The sequence below is a fragment of the Volvox carteri genome (genome assembly GCF_000143455.1).
Source record: "Volvox carteri f. nagariensis unplaced genomic scaffold VOLCAscaffold_14, whole genome shotgun sequence".
Classification (NCBI taxonomy): domain Eukaryota; kingdom Viridiplantae; phylum Chlorophyta; class Chlorophyceae; order Chlamydomonadales; family Volvocaceae; genus Volvox; species Volvox carteri.
In genome coordinates, this window is record NW_003307557.1 from 1,143,441 (window position 1) to 1,159,046 (window position 15,606).

At 55.9% G+C, this 15,606-nt stretch overlaps 2 protein-coding genes across 2 annotated transcripts; both read left to right on the forward strand.

Annotated features, from left to right (window-relative positions):
- Window positions 1–693: 693 nt before the first annotated feature.
- Window positions 694–8,550, forward strand: VOLCADRAFT_117221 (uncharacterized protein; the record flags this gene model as incomplete). Its single annotated transcript, XM_002949362.1, has 10 exons — window positions 694–1,139; window positions 1,642–1,795; window positions 2,306–2,497; window positions 2,792–2,988; window positions 3,300–3,374; window positions 3,536–3,669; window positions 4,822–4,945; window positions 5,378–5,581; window positions 6,318–6,503; window positions 8,344–8,550. Coding segments are annotated over 10 exons (1,917 nt in total), but the record flags the coding sequence as incomplete, so codon positions are not given.
- Window positions 8,551–11,072: 2,522 nt separating this feature from the next.
- On the forward strand, window positions 11,073–15,087 carry VOLCADRAFT_117222 (uncharacterized protein; the record flags this gene model as incomplete). The annotated part of the gene is made up of 7 exons (XM_002949363.1): window positions 11,073–11,155; window positions 11,357–11,469; window positions 11,728–12,023; window positions 12,416–12,461; window positions 12,597–12,653; window positions 12,853–14,199; window positions 14,390–15,087. 7 exons carry the CDS (start codon window positions 11,073–11,075, stop codon window positions 15,085–15,087), a joined length of 2,640 nt encoding a protein of 879 aa, XP_002949409.1.
- Between the last annotated feature and the right edge of the window lie 519 nt (window positions 15,088–15,606).

A 15,606-nucleotide genomic window follows, 5' to 3' on the forward strand; every position in this document is an offset into this window, starting at 1 on the left:
CACACCATCGAATTCAGCGCCAAGCGGGGCAGGTTCATGCCGCCAATCCCTCCATGCTATGCAGCGTCCACAGCGCCAGTCATCTGTTGTTCCTCTGTCGTCGCCTTTGCCTTTCTGCCACCGCCACAGAATGGCTGGTACCCATGAAACACCTTGGGGATGCTCCACCGCCCACCGCCCACAAACCCGGAATGCCGACAGCCCGAGGCCAGGAGGGCCCTTCAGGACGGTCTTCAGCACCACCAGCGAGCATTGCTGTTTGCCTTGGCAGTAGCAGCTCTGATTGCTGCAGCCACAGCGGCAGCTACAGCGCTAACGACAGGAGCTACAGCAATTATGTCAGCAACTATGGCAGCAACTCCATCGATTGCTACAGCAGCAGCATCACTAGCACCTACAACATTAGCAGCAGCAGTAGGACTCTCCAGCACGGCAGCTACTGCCAAGGAGAAGTCCACCAGCACCACCACCACCACAACAGCAACAACAACAACAACATCCACCATCACCGCCCACTCCATTCGCAACTCATCACAACAGGTCACACGGTCCCCGGAAACCGGAGGTTCTGTTCGGACCTCTGTCGGGGTCGCCGCCGCTGCCTTTGTGTGGCCCCCTTCGGGGCCCATGGCTGCGTGACTGCCCCTTCTTGCGCCGCCGCAGCCGCTGGCGGGCCCCCTCCTTCGTCCATAGGTGCTGCTGCAGCCGCGAACATCCTGGTCCTCTTCTGGGGTCCTTCCGCCATACGACACACATGTGCCCATGCCCAACACGCCCAGTGGCAGCAGCAGCAGCGGCGGCAGCAGCGGCGGCCGTTTTCAGCTGGGCCGGAGTGGCTGGTTGGTGTAGCTGCCGGCGGGCAACAGGTGTACGGCCACGGCAGCGGCAGCGCCGCCACCACTACTCCAGGGACTGCCCGTGGTTATGCTCACAGCAGCAGTAGCAGTAGCAGTAGTACGAACAGCAGCAGGCGGGGTAGGGCGACAGACGGGGGCGGCAGCGGCGGCAGTGATGGGCGTGCTGGCAGCGGCGATGGTGGTGGCAGCAGCAGGACCGACGTGCTGCCGCTAAGGGCCGCTCTGCGGTTGTTGTACAAGCAGGTCCATCCAGACCTCTTCCATGACCAACCCCTCGCCAAGGTGCAATACCCGACCCTGAACATCCAAATATACTCCTGCGGCAGAACCGAAGATTCCAGGATGAACGATTTTTCTCGTAATCATGAAATCCAGGGGATCCCCCACACGGATAGACCCCGCCAAAAGAGCTCCCCAAAAGAGAAACAGATCTTTTCCTCCCATCTCACTGCCTGAAAGCTGTGGGGCTTACTGCCTTAAAGGTGTGGGGCTCGCTTCTTGCTTGTCGAAATGGTAACCAGGGTCTCCCCTCAAGAGACGGGGATAGGGCAGGAGCCGTATGGTGTTGTTCACGGGCTGCTCCGAAACCCCCATCATTCCCTCATGAACAAGATGTGACTCCGGCGGCCCACTGGCCACTCTCAAAAGACCTGGAACCCAAATCACACCAAGTCAAAATCAGCAGCCCAGACGAGGAACATGTTTTTCCTAACCTCTCTCTGCCTTTACACAGCCCTAAACTTCTGCAGCCGCCCCAAAAACCTGTCTCTACGTCCCTCCCTAGGAGGAGAACGAGCGGTCCTTCAAGCTGCTGCAGGAGTACGTGCAGCTCGCTCGTGGTGGTGACGTACGTTCTCCCGCAGCACGCCTGCCGTACCGCTTTTCGTTTTACCTACGAGAGCCGCCGCAACCACCACTACAGCAGCACGTGGACGCAGGTGCGAGCTGATCCTAGCGCGTCTGTATGTATATATGTGGTGTGGAGCTGTCCGTACGGCGAGGAAGGAGACACACAGATTGACTAGTGCATTCAGTCATGTCAATTGTTGTGCGCCACTCCGCCATTTCCCTTCCCGCGGCTCAGGTCATCAAAACACACACACACATATACACATACACACATACACACATACATACATACACACAGAGCATCAGCAACAACAGCTTTTGACAAAGTCGTTCTCGTTCCTTGTAACGTTATAATCGCAGTCGCAGCATCTGCGGCAGTAGCAGTGGCCGCGGCAGTAGCAGCAGCTTCTCCGGCCTTGAAAAACCTTCCCGAACCCTCAACGCTGGTCCACCAACAGAGGGCGCCCTGTCCCATCACGCCGCCATCAGCCCCCCCAACACCACCAAGCTCCGCTCCCCCTTCCGTCCCGCCCCGCCCCGTTCCCCACCCCTACCCACAACCTGCATGGTATGTGCTGACTTTGGCTTTGGCCCACCAGCTGAGTCGTACACACCGACGGCCCCCGCCAGACCGCCGTTGAGGCCCCCGCCGAGCGCTACGAGACCTGCCGCCGCTGCCGCCGCCGCCACTAGTGGCGACGGCGGGACGGCCAGCTCGGCGGCGGCGACGGAGGTGGCTGGGCTCCATCTTGTTCAGATTACGTTGCCGCCGCCGGCCATCAGCCCGGCAGGTGCGGCGCCATGGCAGTCGATTACCTGGGCAGGAATCCTTATCATAATCATTATCATGATACGTATAGCCCCCTCACTTTCCTTGTCCTCGATTTGCCTCATGTCTGAGGGGGCTCGGTGGCGGCTCTTGTTGGCGTCCTACCTCCCCCCCTTTATACACACACGCACCTCTTAATCCCTCTCGTTGCCCTGTTTCTCCTACACCCAACTCTCCTCCTCTCCCCCCCTTCTCCCCCACCCTCCCGCTGTTCCCTGCCCCATTCCTTGCGTTCCCACTTCCCTCCCACCGGAAGGCGCCAAAGAGCTCGCGGCACCCACTCGTAAAGCCCTCGTGAAGCTGCTGGCGGCGTGCGGCCTGGCCACCAGCGGCCGTGGCGGCGGAGGCGGCGGAGGTGGTGCTGCAGATGGTGGCCGGGAGGAGGACGAGGACGACGGGGGCCCGTTGAGTTTGGCTGCCTTCTTGCCGGAGGCTGTGGAGGCGCTTCGGCAGGTGGGTCAGCGAGGGACAGCCGGCGGTGTGTGGGGTTTGGCCTGCTGTGCTCTGCTGTGTATGTGTGTGGTGTGTGTGTGGGGGGCTATATACACCACGCCGTCGTGCTGCTCACAGCCCGGCGCCATGAAGTGAATTGACTAGGGAGACGTGAGGGTTTGATATGCTTGCTTGCGGCAAAGCAGACGGGCCTGTTTGCCATCCCTCGTACACTTCTGATTGGCTCTCTACTGCTCCCCCCTACAGCTCCCCCCTTCGATTCCCCCTGCAAAAAAACAAACAAATACACACATACAGACGTGCATACGCAGGTGGAGGCGGCGAGCACCTCTGACCCGGCCGTCCGCGTTGCGAACCTGCGCGGTGCGATGCGGCTGCGGCATCAGGTACGGCACCGTACGGGGGTGTGGTGGTGTAGAGATGTGGGGATGTGGGGGTATGGAGGGCCCGCACTGACCTGCCATACAGCCATCCGATCCGGGCGCCAGTGGCAGGTGGTTTCCCTGTCTTGGCCGCATAATTACCCCTCCCCCCCTCCCGCGGCCAGGTGATGGTGAGCTTCGCCGACAAGCGTCTGCCCGCCCGCAGCCAGGTGGCCCTCCTGGAGCGGTTGGCTCGGGTGGTGGACGGGGTGGCGGGGGAGGTGCAGCTGCAGGGCTGTCATATCGTTATTGGCGACCGGTGAGGTGGGGTGAGGTGGGGTGGGGTGGGGTGGGGTGGGGTGGGGTGGGGTGGGGTGAGGTGGGGTGAGGTGGGGTGGGTTGAGGTGGGGTGGGGTGGGGTGAGATGGGGTGAGGTGGGGTGAGGTAGGGAGGAAGGAGGAGGGATGACTAGGGTTGGGCAAAAGTTTAGAATGGCAAGCGTTCTATACTATTTCTAATTATAATTCTAATTAGAGTTTAGAAATAAATTTAGAACAAGGGGGTCAACTTTTCGCTGGGAGCTCTGATTTAAATTATTTTTGGACCATTGGGACGGCTTATTATGCTTTACTTGGATACTTCCGGGGTTTTTGTACAGGTCTGACACTCTGGAGGACCCAACCCCGGCATCCCCCCTTCAATTCGGCCAGAAAACGTCTGTGATACTCATCAAAAGTCAACAAAACCCTGCACACTCACGCGTTCCCGAACCCTACAACCGGTTTACGTAGCCCTTGCGCCCAGAAAAGGTCTGAAGAGTCAATTCTGAACTCAAACAGTCAGTCCCTGTCCTGCTCACAGCGGTCTCAAGGAGCACTGAATACAGTTACGTGGCAACTGCGTTCTCTACACGACTGCAAACGAAAACTCGAAACATGAAACATCCTATCAGACCCAAAAAGCAACATTTGCGGTCGGAAAGGACCACTTTTGGCACGTTCTAGTGGGTGTACGGCATTAGAGTATTATAAACCTTCTAAGCAGGCCTTTCTAATTTCTAGCTTAGAATTCTAATTCTAATTAGAATATGTAATTTTTAAGTTTCTAAAGGGCGCCCAACCCTAGGGATGACGTATGGTTAGAGGGTTTGGCTGTGTGGCACTGCAGGGCCGAATAGTGCTGCTGCGTCTGCGTCTGTTTCGTTTGCTCCTGTTGCAGTGGGTGCATGCGGGGCCGGGGGTGAAGGGCTGCTTCTCGACTCGATGGCCGATACAACGCACTTACCATTCTACATACCATTTAAATTTTTGAATACCATCATACTCCTCCATTCCAAACCACCCTTCCAACTGTCTCAACGACCACCATTCCAACTGCCTCAACAACCACCATTCCAACTACCTCAACGACCACCATTCCAAGATTGCCTTTCCTAACCACCTCATGACCCAACCACCCCTCCCTGAGCCAGGCTGGGGTTGGACCGGCTAGGACAGCTGTGTCTCCCCGCCGCCGACCCAGAGGACGCGACCTGGACGAGCTTCCTCACCGGGGCGGATCTGGATTTTGTACGACAACAGAGGAAGAACGTACAGGTAGATAGGCTGGGTAGGGGGATGAATGGGTAGTTGTAGTTGGTGGTTGTGGTTAGCGGCTGAATACCCAGATGGCCAGGTCCACGTGACCAAGCGTTGTGTTCTTGGGTGCAGGAGCGGTTAAGATTTCAGCTCCATGCCGACAGCCTTAACGACCTAACTACCTAACTGCGACTAACCACTAACGGTAGAAAACAGTTGTCTTGACCCCACCGTCCAGCTCCCAGGCGCCTCAAGAAAAGATCCCCAATTTTGGTACGACGTAAGTCAACAAATTGTTTGCGGAGGAGGAAAAATACAACTGCTCGAAAAGGTTTTGTCTACAAATATAGAATAGCAGGTAATTCGCAAGGAATTACGGCGCCCACGGCAACTTTGTAACGGTATTGTTTTCGGTGTGCATCGGTGTCGTACACGTACATGCTGCTGCAGGCGCTCCGCAACCTGGAGACCCAAGTCGCTCGCGCAGTCGGCGTAGCGCAGGTGTTCACGTCGTACGGCAATCTCATGGAACCGTCGTACAGAAGCTTCCTGGAGCGGCTCGCCGCGGCTGCAGCGGCCAGTGGACCTGTTGGTGGCGCCGCCTTCGCCACGGACGTGTCGCTGTGTATCATGCCACCCCTCCTCACCGGGCATGTACGGCAGTGAACGGGAAAGGAGGGAGGGAGGGAGGGAGGCTAGCAACGGCAGTAGCAATAGCTGGTGCACAGACGCGGATTGGGCATGTCCGTTCACTTCGTTGCAAGCGCGCATGCACCACGGGTTCAACAATCGAAACACACAGGTTACGCAAAAGAAACTGTCGTATTTCGTACTCGCCGTACACACAGCTAAAGATGAGAGGGTTACTCCGTACAGGACATTATTTTCGATGTTTAAAGAGCTTCTCGCAGCAGAGACCTGCTTGGGCCGCGCAGCTTGCGAGTGGCTAAGAGTGCCGAACATATCGCCTTTGGTCTTCGAACGGCCATCCCTCGAGAAGGCAATATGGCTAACCCCCGTTTGCGTGTTGCAGGTGACTCGCGCGCTGCATTTTGACGTAGGGATGTTTCCGTACCCTCCTAATACACACCGCACAGACACACCCACCCTACCTGTACGGGAGGAAAGTGCTTCGGTGATCGTTCCCGTTGGGGTACGATTAGGTGCCCCTGGCCAGTGTCAGGCCCGAATCGATATCTAACAGATACACACACATGCACACAAGACATGCTTTCCTCCCCTCCCTCTCTTCAATAGCTCCACCCGCCAGGCCGGTCGCCTCCCTACCCCGTACACGGCTGGGTCTGAGCCCGTCGGACCTGCGCACTTGTGTGTGTGTCTGTATGTGTGTATCTGTGTGTATGTGTGTGTGTGTCTCTATGTGACGCAGCAGGGACAGCAGCCGCCGCCGCCTCCTTGCCGCCTAGATGACTCGACTCCTGGTGTCGTACAAGTGGCCAGCGACGCGACGGCGGATGAGGTGTACCGTGGTGTCTCCCAGCTGGGCGACCGGGCTCAGGCGGCAGTGCAGAACCATCGGAGGGTGGAGACAGAGTCTCGGCAGCTCAGTGATCGGGTGGGACAAGGGCAGGGTACTGGTGAACGCAGGCGAATGGGTTCGGAAAGGGCTGGGAGATGTGGGATAAGTGACTGTCCCGCGGGCACCTAGACTGAGCGTGGGAGAGAGGGAGAGAGCGGGGGAGAGGGAGAGAGGGGGGGAGAGGAGAGAGGGAGAGAGCGGGGGAGAGGGAGAGAGGGAGAGAGCGGGGGAGAGGAGAGAGGGAGAGAGCGGGGGAGAGGAGAGAGGGAGAGAGCGGGGGAGAGGGAGAGAGCGCGTATTCCCGTGTGTGTATCTATTCTTACATTACGCCGCTCTCTGCGGGGCCGTCCTGCGCAGCTCACTTGAATCCGAAATGGCCCTGGCGTGACTAGGTCGCCGTGTGTCAGCTTCGACGAAGCCGGCGCACACACACATACACATACACACACACCTGTCCGTTTTACCATCCATGGCCCCCCCGGCTTTTACAGACACCCCCGCACAAGTGCTTGTGCGGAACTTGTATAACTTGTATAACTTGTATAACTTGTATAACTTGTATAACTTGTATAACTTGTATAACTTGTATAACTTGTATAACTTGTATAACTTGTATAACTTGTATAACTTGTATAACTTGTATAACTTGTATAACTTGTATAACTTGTATTTTTGTTGTTGTTGTTACATGGTCGTGGGTGCGTTCCCCGTACCTGCAAACCACCCTAGTACGAGCCGAGGGCTCAAGGGCTGCCAAATCGCCTATAAGCACCATCCTACCTCGCACTTCCAACGAAACAAGTGATGAAGTATACTAACGACCAAAGGGAACGATAGAGTTGCGGTGAGACCATATACTTTCCAGCATCCTTGCCAGGCGTTCAGGTTCCCACTTCATAGCGTCCTTCATATGTTCGAAGCGTGGAAAGCCCATATCAGATCTGATTCCGTCGTAAACCGGACAGTCCAGCAAAATGTGTTCTCTCCTCGATGTGGCTATCAGTGCCGCAGCAAGGGCATACTCGCTCCTCCCTAGGTATATAACGCCGTCCCTTACACGCTCTGTTAGCCGCCAGTGCCCAACAGCAAAGCCTAAACTGCATAAGCTTGCGATTCGCCGAACGTGGGATAAACATTGTGATGTGCGGGAGCACCTCCTTCCTGCCCGCTTGCTCGGCCGCCAGCCCCATCCAATGCTTATACTTCGCCATGTGAATTCCTGGTTGCTTGCCGTCTGACGGATACACGTCAGGCTGGACATCTAAACGCGTATGCTTCCAACCACTCATTAATCGGTCCTTGAACTCCAAAATCACACCTTCTGGCATTGGCTTGTTCATCAGCCACTCCACTCGTTCGTCTACCTCGTGTAGCCCTTGCGGGGCCTCTTTCCATACATCGTGCCCCAAAAAACATAGAAAACGGAGGAGTAGTGTCCCCCATCCGGGCCCTTCGGGGTTGGAGAGGGACTCTGCGACCTCCTGTCGCAAAACTTGGTGTGCCACAGACCCACGCTGTAAACGGACATGGTTCCAAAACCTCACAACCTGCTTGAGAACGTGGTAGTGTAGGGGTAGCTGCGATAGCTCTGCGAACAAGAGGCGGTGTGTTGGTCTGGCAGCTCCTATATATAACTTGTATAACTTGTATAACTTGTATAAACTGTATAACTTGTATAAACTGTATAAATTGTATAAACTGTATAAATTGTATAAATTGTATAAATTGTATAAATTGTATAAATTGTATAAACTGTATAAATTGTATAAATTGTATAAATTGTATAAATTGTATAACTTGCAACTTGTAACACACACACCTGCCTTGCCAGCGAACACCTTTACTTCCCCCCCAAACGCCCGCAACCCTCCCGCAGACAAGACAGCGCTTGCGGCTCCGCAGTCTCACACGTGACCCGCGGGTCTCTCCGGACCACTTCCGTCGCGCGTGCTGTTTTCTGCTGGATCAGTCGGCGGCGCTGATGCCGTTGCTGGAGGGGTGCTCAGTGCGCATCGGGTTTGCGAACCGTCTGGCGCCTGACGGCAGCTGCTACATCGAGCTGGCTCATAACTGCGAGCTGTAGGAGCGGTTGCGAGGCTTAGTTAGCTAGGTAAAGATAGTTGTTGGAGTTGTATGACCAGCCCTTATCTATGGCCTCTGGTTTGAACTCTGGCTTGGTGAAGTTGCGCCGCCTGCCGTGCCAGATTTCGTAGGGGGCCGTGAAATTACCGTTAGCTCCTGGTTGTGGGGGTTCTTGGGGTAGTGCACCGTGACTGTTAGGAAGTGGTGTTCGGGGGCCCTCCTACCTATGAGCGTCGATGGCAAGCGGCAAGAGGCCCGATGGCAGATACACATTCGACCGGTCGGTTAGCGATCGGTAACCCTCCGGCCCAACCGGTCGGTAGAGTGGGGCCTCAATTGGGTTACGGAGGGGAGTTATAGGCCCTTGCCTTGCCGATAAAGGGTTACCCTACCGATTTGGCGTTTTTGATTGCAAGCTTCTTGAGCTTGTACGGCCCAAGCGAGCCACGAGGCTCATGAGGCACCCACCAATTGATTACCGGTCGGGCCAAGTAATTGCGTACGAATGGCTAGTAAGCTAAATTTGCTCGTCCTTTCACCTTTGGGTGAAATAACGAGAATATAGCATCTAATAAAAACTGTTTGTAAACTGGGTCCAAGTTTTGAATTTTACTTCTGTACAGCGTAAATGTTAAATCAAATCTACATGGTCAGTCTTGTTATTAGGAAATTTACCTCTTGTCATCGTGCACCAGCCAGTACAGTGGTGGCACGCAGAAGCGCAGCAGGCGGCATGTCTGGTCGCTTCACCAAACCAGCAGGTGTAGACAAGGCACTTCTTATGATGTGTGGGACAGGGGGCCATCTCTTCACCCGTGGGCGCTACTCGGAAAGCAACTCGAAAAATAGCATAGGCTGCTGTGTACGCCGCGACAAGCCTGGCGACAAGCTGCTGGTCGCTGGGTGGGAAGCAGTTGCTCCTCTGCATTTGTTGCCAAGTGCCTTCATGGAGATCATTCGGATTATCAGCAGTTGGTAATAACTCTACCGAACCGGTCGGTAACTGGTCGCTTCGGTACCTGGCCGGTAGGGTAACCGACATAACGACCCAGTAACTGGGGCACCACCGACTGATGAAGTTACCGGTCGGTAAGGCGACCGACCAGTAAGGTTACCGATAGGTAAGGATAACGATCCGGTAACCGACCAGTAAGGTTACCGGTCGGTTACCGGGTCGTTATCCCGAAATGTCGTTTTTTACCCTAGCTAGCTACCGAAGCGGTCGGTTGGGTTATAGCTAACCGGTCTGCTACCGACCCCCTCCTGGGCGCGTGGAAACCCGCGAACAGCATACAAGGCGTGGGCAAGTCGCGAACGGACTGTTGACAGGGGAACATCGGCGTTGGACGACCACCCTTAGCGCTCATAACGTCCGGATATTATTTACACACACACGCACATACATACACACACACGCACTCTGGGTTATAAACGCTTGTAATATAAACACCGCACTATTTCTTATGGCGCGCACAATCCGTTGATGCTTGTTGTTTACGCGCGCAGTTATGAAAGTTCGCTCGCTGGTTCTGTCCGACTTAGTACGGCTACGAGCAGCGATTGTCGACCTTGGTATGAAACTAAGATCCTTTCAAAGTTTAATCGTTTGTGACTTTTCTGACATTACGTGCGCGCTAAATCTCCAAGGACGGGGAAGAACATGCATGCCTGTGTGAAAGCCCTAAAAAATATAGTGGTATATTACGTAACTCAAGCGTGGCGTGGCGCAAGCTTGCCATTCAGCCACTGTGATGACGAGTTTGAAATAATGAGCGAAGCATGCAAATAAATGCACGAATTGGAGAAATAGGTTCACAAGACACCTTTGCGCACATGATCCACTAATGAGCCAAGGCGATAAGTCGAGACCCTTAAATATCCTCAAAATAGGTGAACTTTGCTATTGCATTGTCCGGGTTCGTGACGCAAGTCCATCTGGGCGGGAGCTAGGGCTTGAGACCAATCACGTAACCGGCCTTTTGGCAGACATACTTTAAGTTATTTAACTAATAAATGAACCCATGCTGAATTCGTTACCCATTTTGAGCGTTGACGAGTCCTGTACAAAATAACTCGGTTTAAAGGCCTGTGCGGGTCGAATAGTCCTGGACTTTTCCCGTACCATAACTTTGTTAGTAGTAGCACTTCAATCTTCAATCCCTAGCCTTATGCCAAGAATGAAGATGTGTCCATACTAACAGTGCAAGTTCACCGTCATTGCGATACCGGTGAGCTCCAGTCGAAAACAGATCCACCGCGTTACGGTATTGTTCCTGTAGACATTTGCGCGCAGGCCAGTAGGCATAAACGATGAGGAAATTTGTATCTTCCTTATTTCCAGAGCTTCTGGTTACCTGGCGGCATCTTGCGCTGATCGCGTCCTAACTGTCCGGCGTGACGTTCTGAATATTCGTCGCTTGCAGCCAATCCACGTCCCAAACGTCTCGATAATCTCCTTACTATTCGCTCGAAGCCAAAGCGGAGACGTCTTGCCGCGATTACACATTTTTCAGGAAAGGAAAGATGGACAAGGGTTCGAAGAGCCTAACTTCCCTGATACACGGCGCTGACTATCTCCCTGCTCACATTGAGCTTGTCCTGAATGGGTGAGTTGCTGCGAATTGCTCACTTCCTGCGACATTTGGTTAGTGCCTATTTGGCGTTCACTGACGATGGTGATCTTATGTGTTTAAAGGTCTCTTGTATCAATACATGTAAATTCCAGAGGGGATGACTTGAATCTTCCTCGGCGTTTTGGAAGGGGCCAGCTGACGTCGTCGCTGCTGAAATCTGCGACACCGCCGCAGGTCTTCATGTCGTGTTCTCGGATGCTGCACCGCTTCCGCAACGAGCATTATGGTCGCTTGCAAGTGCGCTTCTTGTGCGACGCGACCGATAACGGATTTGTTTCAAAGCGGAGGTGAGACATTAAGGGTTCTTTTCTGCTTGGCTTCACGCCGTCGGGTTTCTGGTTCTGCTGGTATCACAACTATACACACGAGCTGTGTTTGTTGAGTCCATGCAACTCAGGAGAAGCAAGGCAGGTTATGATTGAGGGGCCCGGACTTTACGGGTTAGCTTTGCTGCGTTTCCTTTATGACCGGCCTAAAGCAAGCTGTTTCGTATTCGCTGTATCATAACGACAAGTAACGCATTAATCTTGCTGCGCTAACTGCAGGTCGCGTTATGACGCTGCACGAGTGGTGTCTGCACACGTCCTTGGGCGGCGCATCGTTCGAACGCCTCTCAGTGCGACAACCGACCGCAAATTTCTTGGTAGGTAGCAACACTGCCTTCGGTTTCCTCTTTCCGTTTCGACACGCATTCCTTTCCATAAAGATTCGCTACGCGCAGAGCTCTTGTACAGGATACATGCTGCTCGTCCTGTGCTGGTGCAATCGATGTCAGCCGCGAAAACCTAATAAGTTCATAGTCAAACATGTAGTGCTTAATGAGATCTTCTACCGCGTTGACGTGCGGAGGCTAGGCTTTGCATTTGCATTTTTCGCGATCTGTTAGCGTATCGTAGCTCGTCCAGTTCGTCACAAAGGCAACGGCGGTAAAAACCTTAATTGTTGTCATCCTGTTCATTCTTGCAGCTCGCAGTTCATGCAGCTGTTCATTCTGTGGTTCTCAGAATACCCTGCGCCCTCTGCTGCAGTCTGGGACGTCCTGGCTTGGTTGTCTTCATTTTCAATGTCCATCCCCTGCCGCCCTCTGCTGTCTGAATGTCCTCCTCGGCCTTATTATTAGTGATGGAGCGATCGTGTTAAGGACATTATATGTTAAAACTATGTATACAAAACGGTAATAGTGTGTAAAACGCAACCTAAGCCCCAGCTGTGGTGGGGTATGGCACTGCGCAGGTTCCGCTGCCCGCATGGCTCCGTGCGGCTGCCTTGCATATGGGGGGTGAGGCTCTCAAGCGAAAGCAGCTGAGCGTGTTCTGGTGGGACGCGGTGCCCGATGGGCCGAACTCGACGGTCCCGCCGCCGCCGTCTCAGCGGCTGCATGAACCTCAACGGCCTACTGGTGCGTGGCGCGCAGCGACGGTAGTCGGATTCGAACCTCGCACCGGGTTGTTTACACTTAAATACCATTCCGGTAAGTTGGGGGTGGAATTGGGGCAGGGGCGAACTTAAGGTTTCCTAAACATGATCACGTTAGACAACGAACAGATTGTGCTCTGCACGCAAATGTTTTCTTGTGGGTTTCTTGTGGGTTTTGTAGGTGGTGGTGGTGTTACTTGCTAATGGTGGGTCCTACTGTGCAGCTTACGGTGGTGGACCGACTGACTTTGCAGATCCCAAGAAACAAACGTCCCAGCTGTACCTGGCGCTGGCGTTACTTCACTTCGCGCGCATGTCGCCCCCGCCCGGCACCCCCCCGCGCAACGTGGCGGAGGGCTGCATGCCGCTGCCGCCAATACTACTGCCGTCGCCCGACGACGTTGCTGGCGGCGACAGTAGCGCCAGCGGACTTAGCTTCCCGCCTGCGGCAGCGGCGGCGATCCCAACGCACCCCGTCCTGCTGCAGGAGCTGCATCTGCTGCGGCAGCAGCAGCTGCTGCAACAGCAATTGCAAAAACAGCAACTACAGCTACAGGAGCTGCAGCAGCGGCTGCAGCAGGCACCGCACGCGAATATGCTCACATCGCTACAGCAAGACATGCAACAGCAGCGGTTAGAGCCACAGCCACAACAGCTTCGACAGCAGCTACAGCTGCGGCAGCAGCTACAGCAGCAATACTTGAAACAGCAGCAGCAGCAGCAGCAGCAGCAGCCGCCACAGGAGGTCAGCGGGGGGCCAACGCTGACCCACGACTTGGCCAGGAAGCGCAAGCCAGCCGGCGGCGGTGTCGGGGGATACGACGGTGGCGAGGACGGTGGCGCCAGCTCCCCAGTGCACCCCTTCAGTCGAGTATCGTCACCCATCAGCGGCGTCTTCGGAAGCGGTGCTGCGTCACCCGTCGGTTTGCCTTCTGCCGCCGCTGTGGCGGCGCCCTCGGACGCGGCCCCCGCCATTGGCGGCGGCAACGGCAACGTCTGCAACCACCTGGGTGCCATTGGCTGCGCCATTAACCCAACCACGGCGCCGGCCTCCCGCCAGCTGCTGTCCGCTTTCCCACATCGTCATCACCATCTCCAGCACGAGGCGATTCCCGAGGCGCCTGCTGCCTACGGCGGCAGTGGCGGCGGCAGCAGCAGCAGTAGTACTAGCACTGGCAGCAGCGGCAGTGGCAGCGGCAGCGGCGGAATGCAGCGCGGCTTTGTGCCGGCCGTGTCACGCTTCGGCAGCGCTGCAGACCTCCCTGGATCCGCCTCGCCGTGGCCTCCGCTCAGTCTTCAGCCGCCCGACGCAAAACCTACTGCTTCCGAGTCTGCGGCGGCGGCGGCAGGGCCAGCGCCGGCGGCGGCCGCAGCGTCCCACAAGGGCAAAGCGCCTGCGCCGGCGCCGGCGCCTGTGCAACAGCAGCAGCAGCAGCCGCCACCGCAACGGGCCCAGTCCACGTCGGTGCTTTCGGGACATGCTGCAGCCGTCGATACTTCGTGGACTTTGGGAGGTGTTGGCGATGTGAATGGGGGAGGTTGGCACGGCGCCGGCGGCGGTCCCTCCATCCTCGATGCCGACTTTGAGGCCATGTTCCAAGGTAAGACTTAGACCTTTAGCAAGCCCCTTATCCTTTCTCCTCTCTGTTGCGGAACTCTGGAGAGTCAATGATCGGATGTAACAATGACGAGCCACTGACTCCCGAGCGTCTTACCTTTCTGTAGTATCGTGTAATATCGTGTCCATTTTCCCAAATTTCATCCACACCACACCACACCACACCACACCAGCGCTTGAGGCCGCTGCTTGGTCGAGTCCAACTTTGAGCGCATGCGGCGGCGGAGGTGCCTCCACCGCAGCCGCAACCGCAACCGCAGCCGGCGGCGCCGCCATAGGCTCCGTGCAACCCCTGACTACAACGCTATTCGCATCATCGTCGTCGGACGCTGGCGGCCCGTTGCCGCATGCCGTACAAATGCCCCTTCAGTCTCAGTCTCAACGCCAGCAGCCCGGCAGCATGAAGAGCCTTCTCGAACAGCAGCAGCAGCCCCCACAGCCCCAGGCGACGCAGCAGCAGCAGCAGCAGCAGCCGTTCTTGCCCGCTGTGGCAGGTAGCTGGTGGTACGGCAACCAAGCGCTACCGCTGCCGCCTTTGCCTCCGGGAGTGGCCTCCAGTCCATCCAAGCGTGCTCGCCTCGACGGCGCCGTCGGCTCCAGCGTCGCCAGCCTGTTCCCTGGCGGCGGCAATAGCTTCATGTCCGCCACTAACAACAGTTTGTTTACTCAACGTGGGGGCGGTAGCGCTGTAAGCACCGGCAGCGGCAGCAGCGGCATTGCCTCCAGGGAATGGGACACAACGGCACTGTTGGCGGAGGTTTCCTGGATATTGGAGTCTCCGACACCGGCGGCGCCGCTACCGCAGCCGCCACTGCCGGTTGCGGCGCTTCCGCCGCCGGCGACAGCAGGCGCCGCCCATATGACGACGTGAACGGCAGTAGCACCCACAGCAAAACCGATGACATCTGCTCGTCCCCTCGTTTCAAAAAGGAAAAACATGTATGTAGGTACGTGTGTTCCTGCATGTACATACATGCAGAGATACAGATCAGTGCAAATCCTTTTGGAAATGATACGTGGAAGAAGTTGTGGAATCGGCTTTGGACAGAGCGGTAGGAAGCCAGGCGGATCTGAAAGTGAGAGAAAAGAAGCGGGTGGGCTGGAATATCTCCAGTTTGTTTCCTCCAGGAGTTGAAAGAAACTGCTCCGTGCTGGCACCTTTCAATTCATCTCTCTTCCTAGGCTCTGGAACTCCCGCCCGGCCGATCCGCTGTCTTCCCGCTCTCTCCCCTCCGCGATCGGCGTTGAGCCAGCTGTAACGAAGCCCGGGTGGGGCTGTGCCTCTTGGTCTCCTCAAGAGAGCGTGTGTTTCCGTCGTACTTAGGAAAATGCATGCATTCATCTATTCGGTTTCGCCTCCCGTCCCTTTTCATTTGGGAGCCAGCGGGAC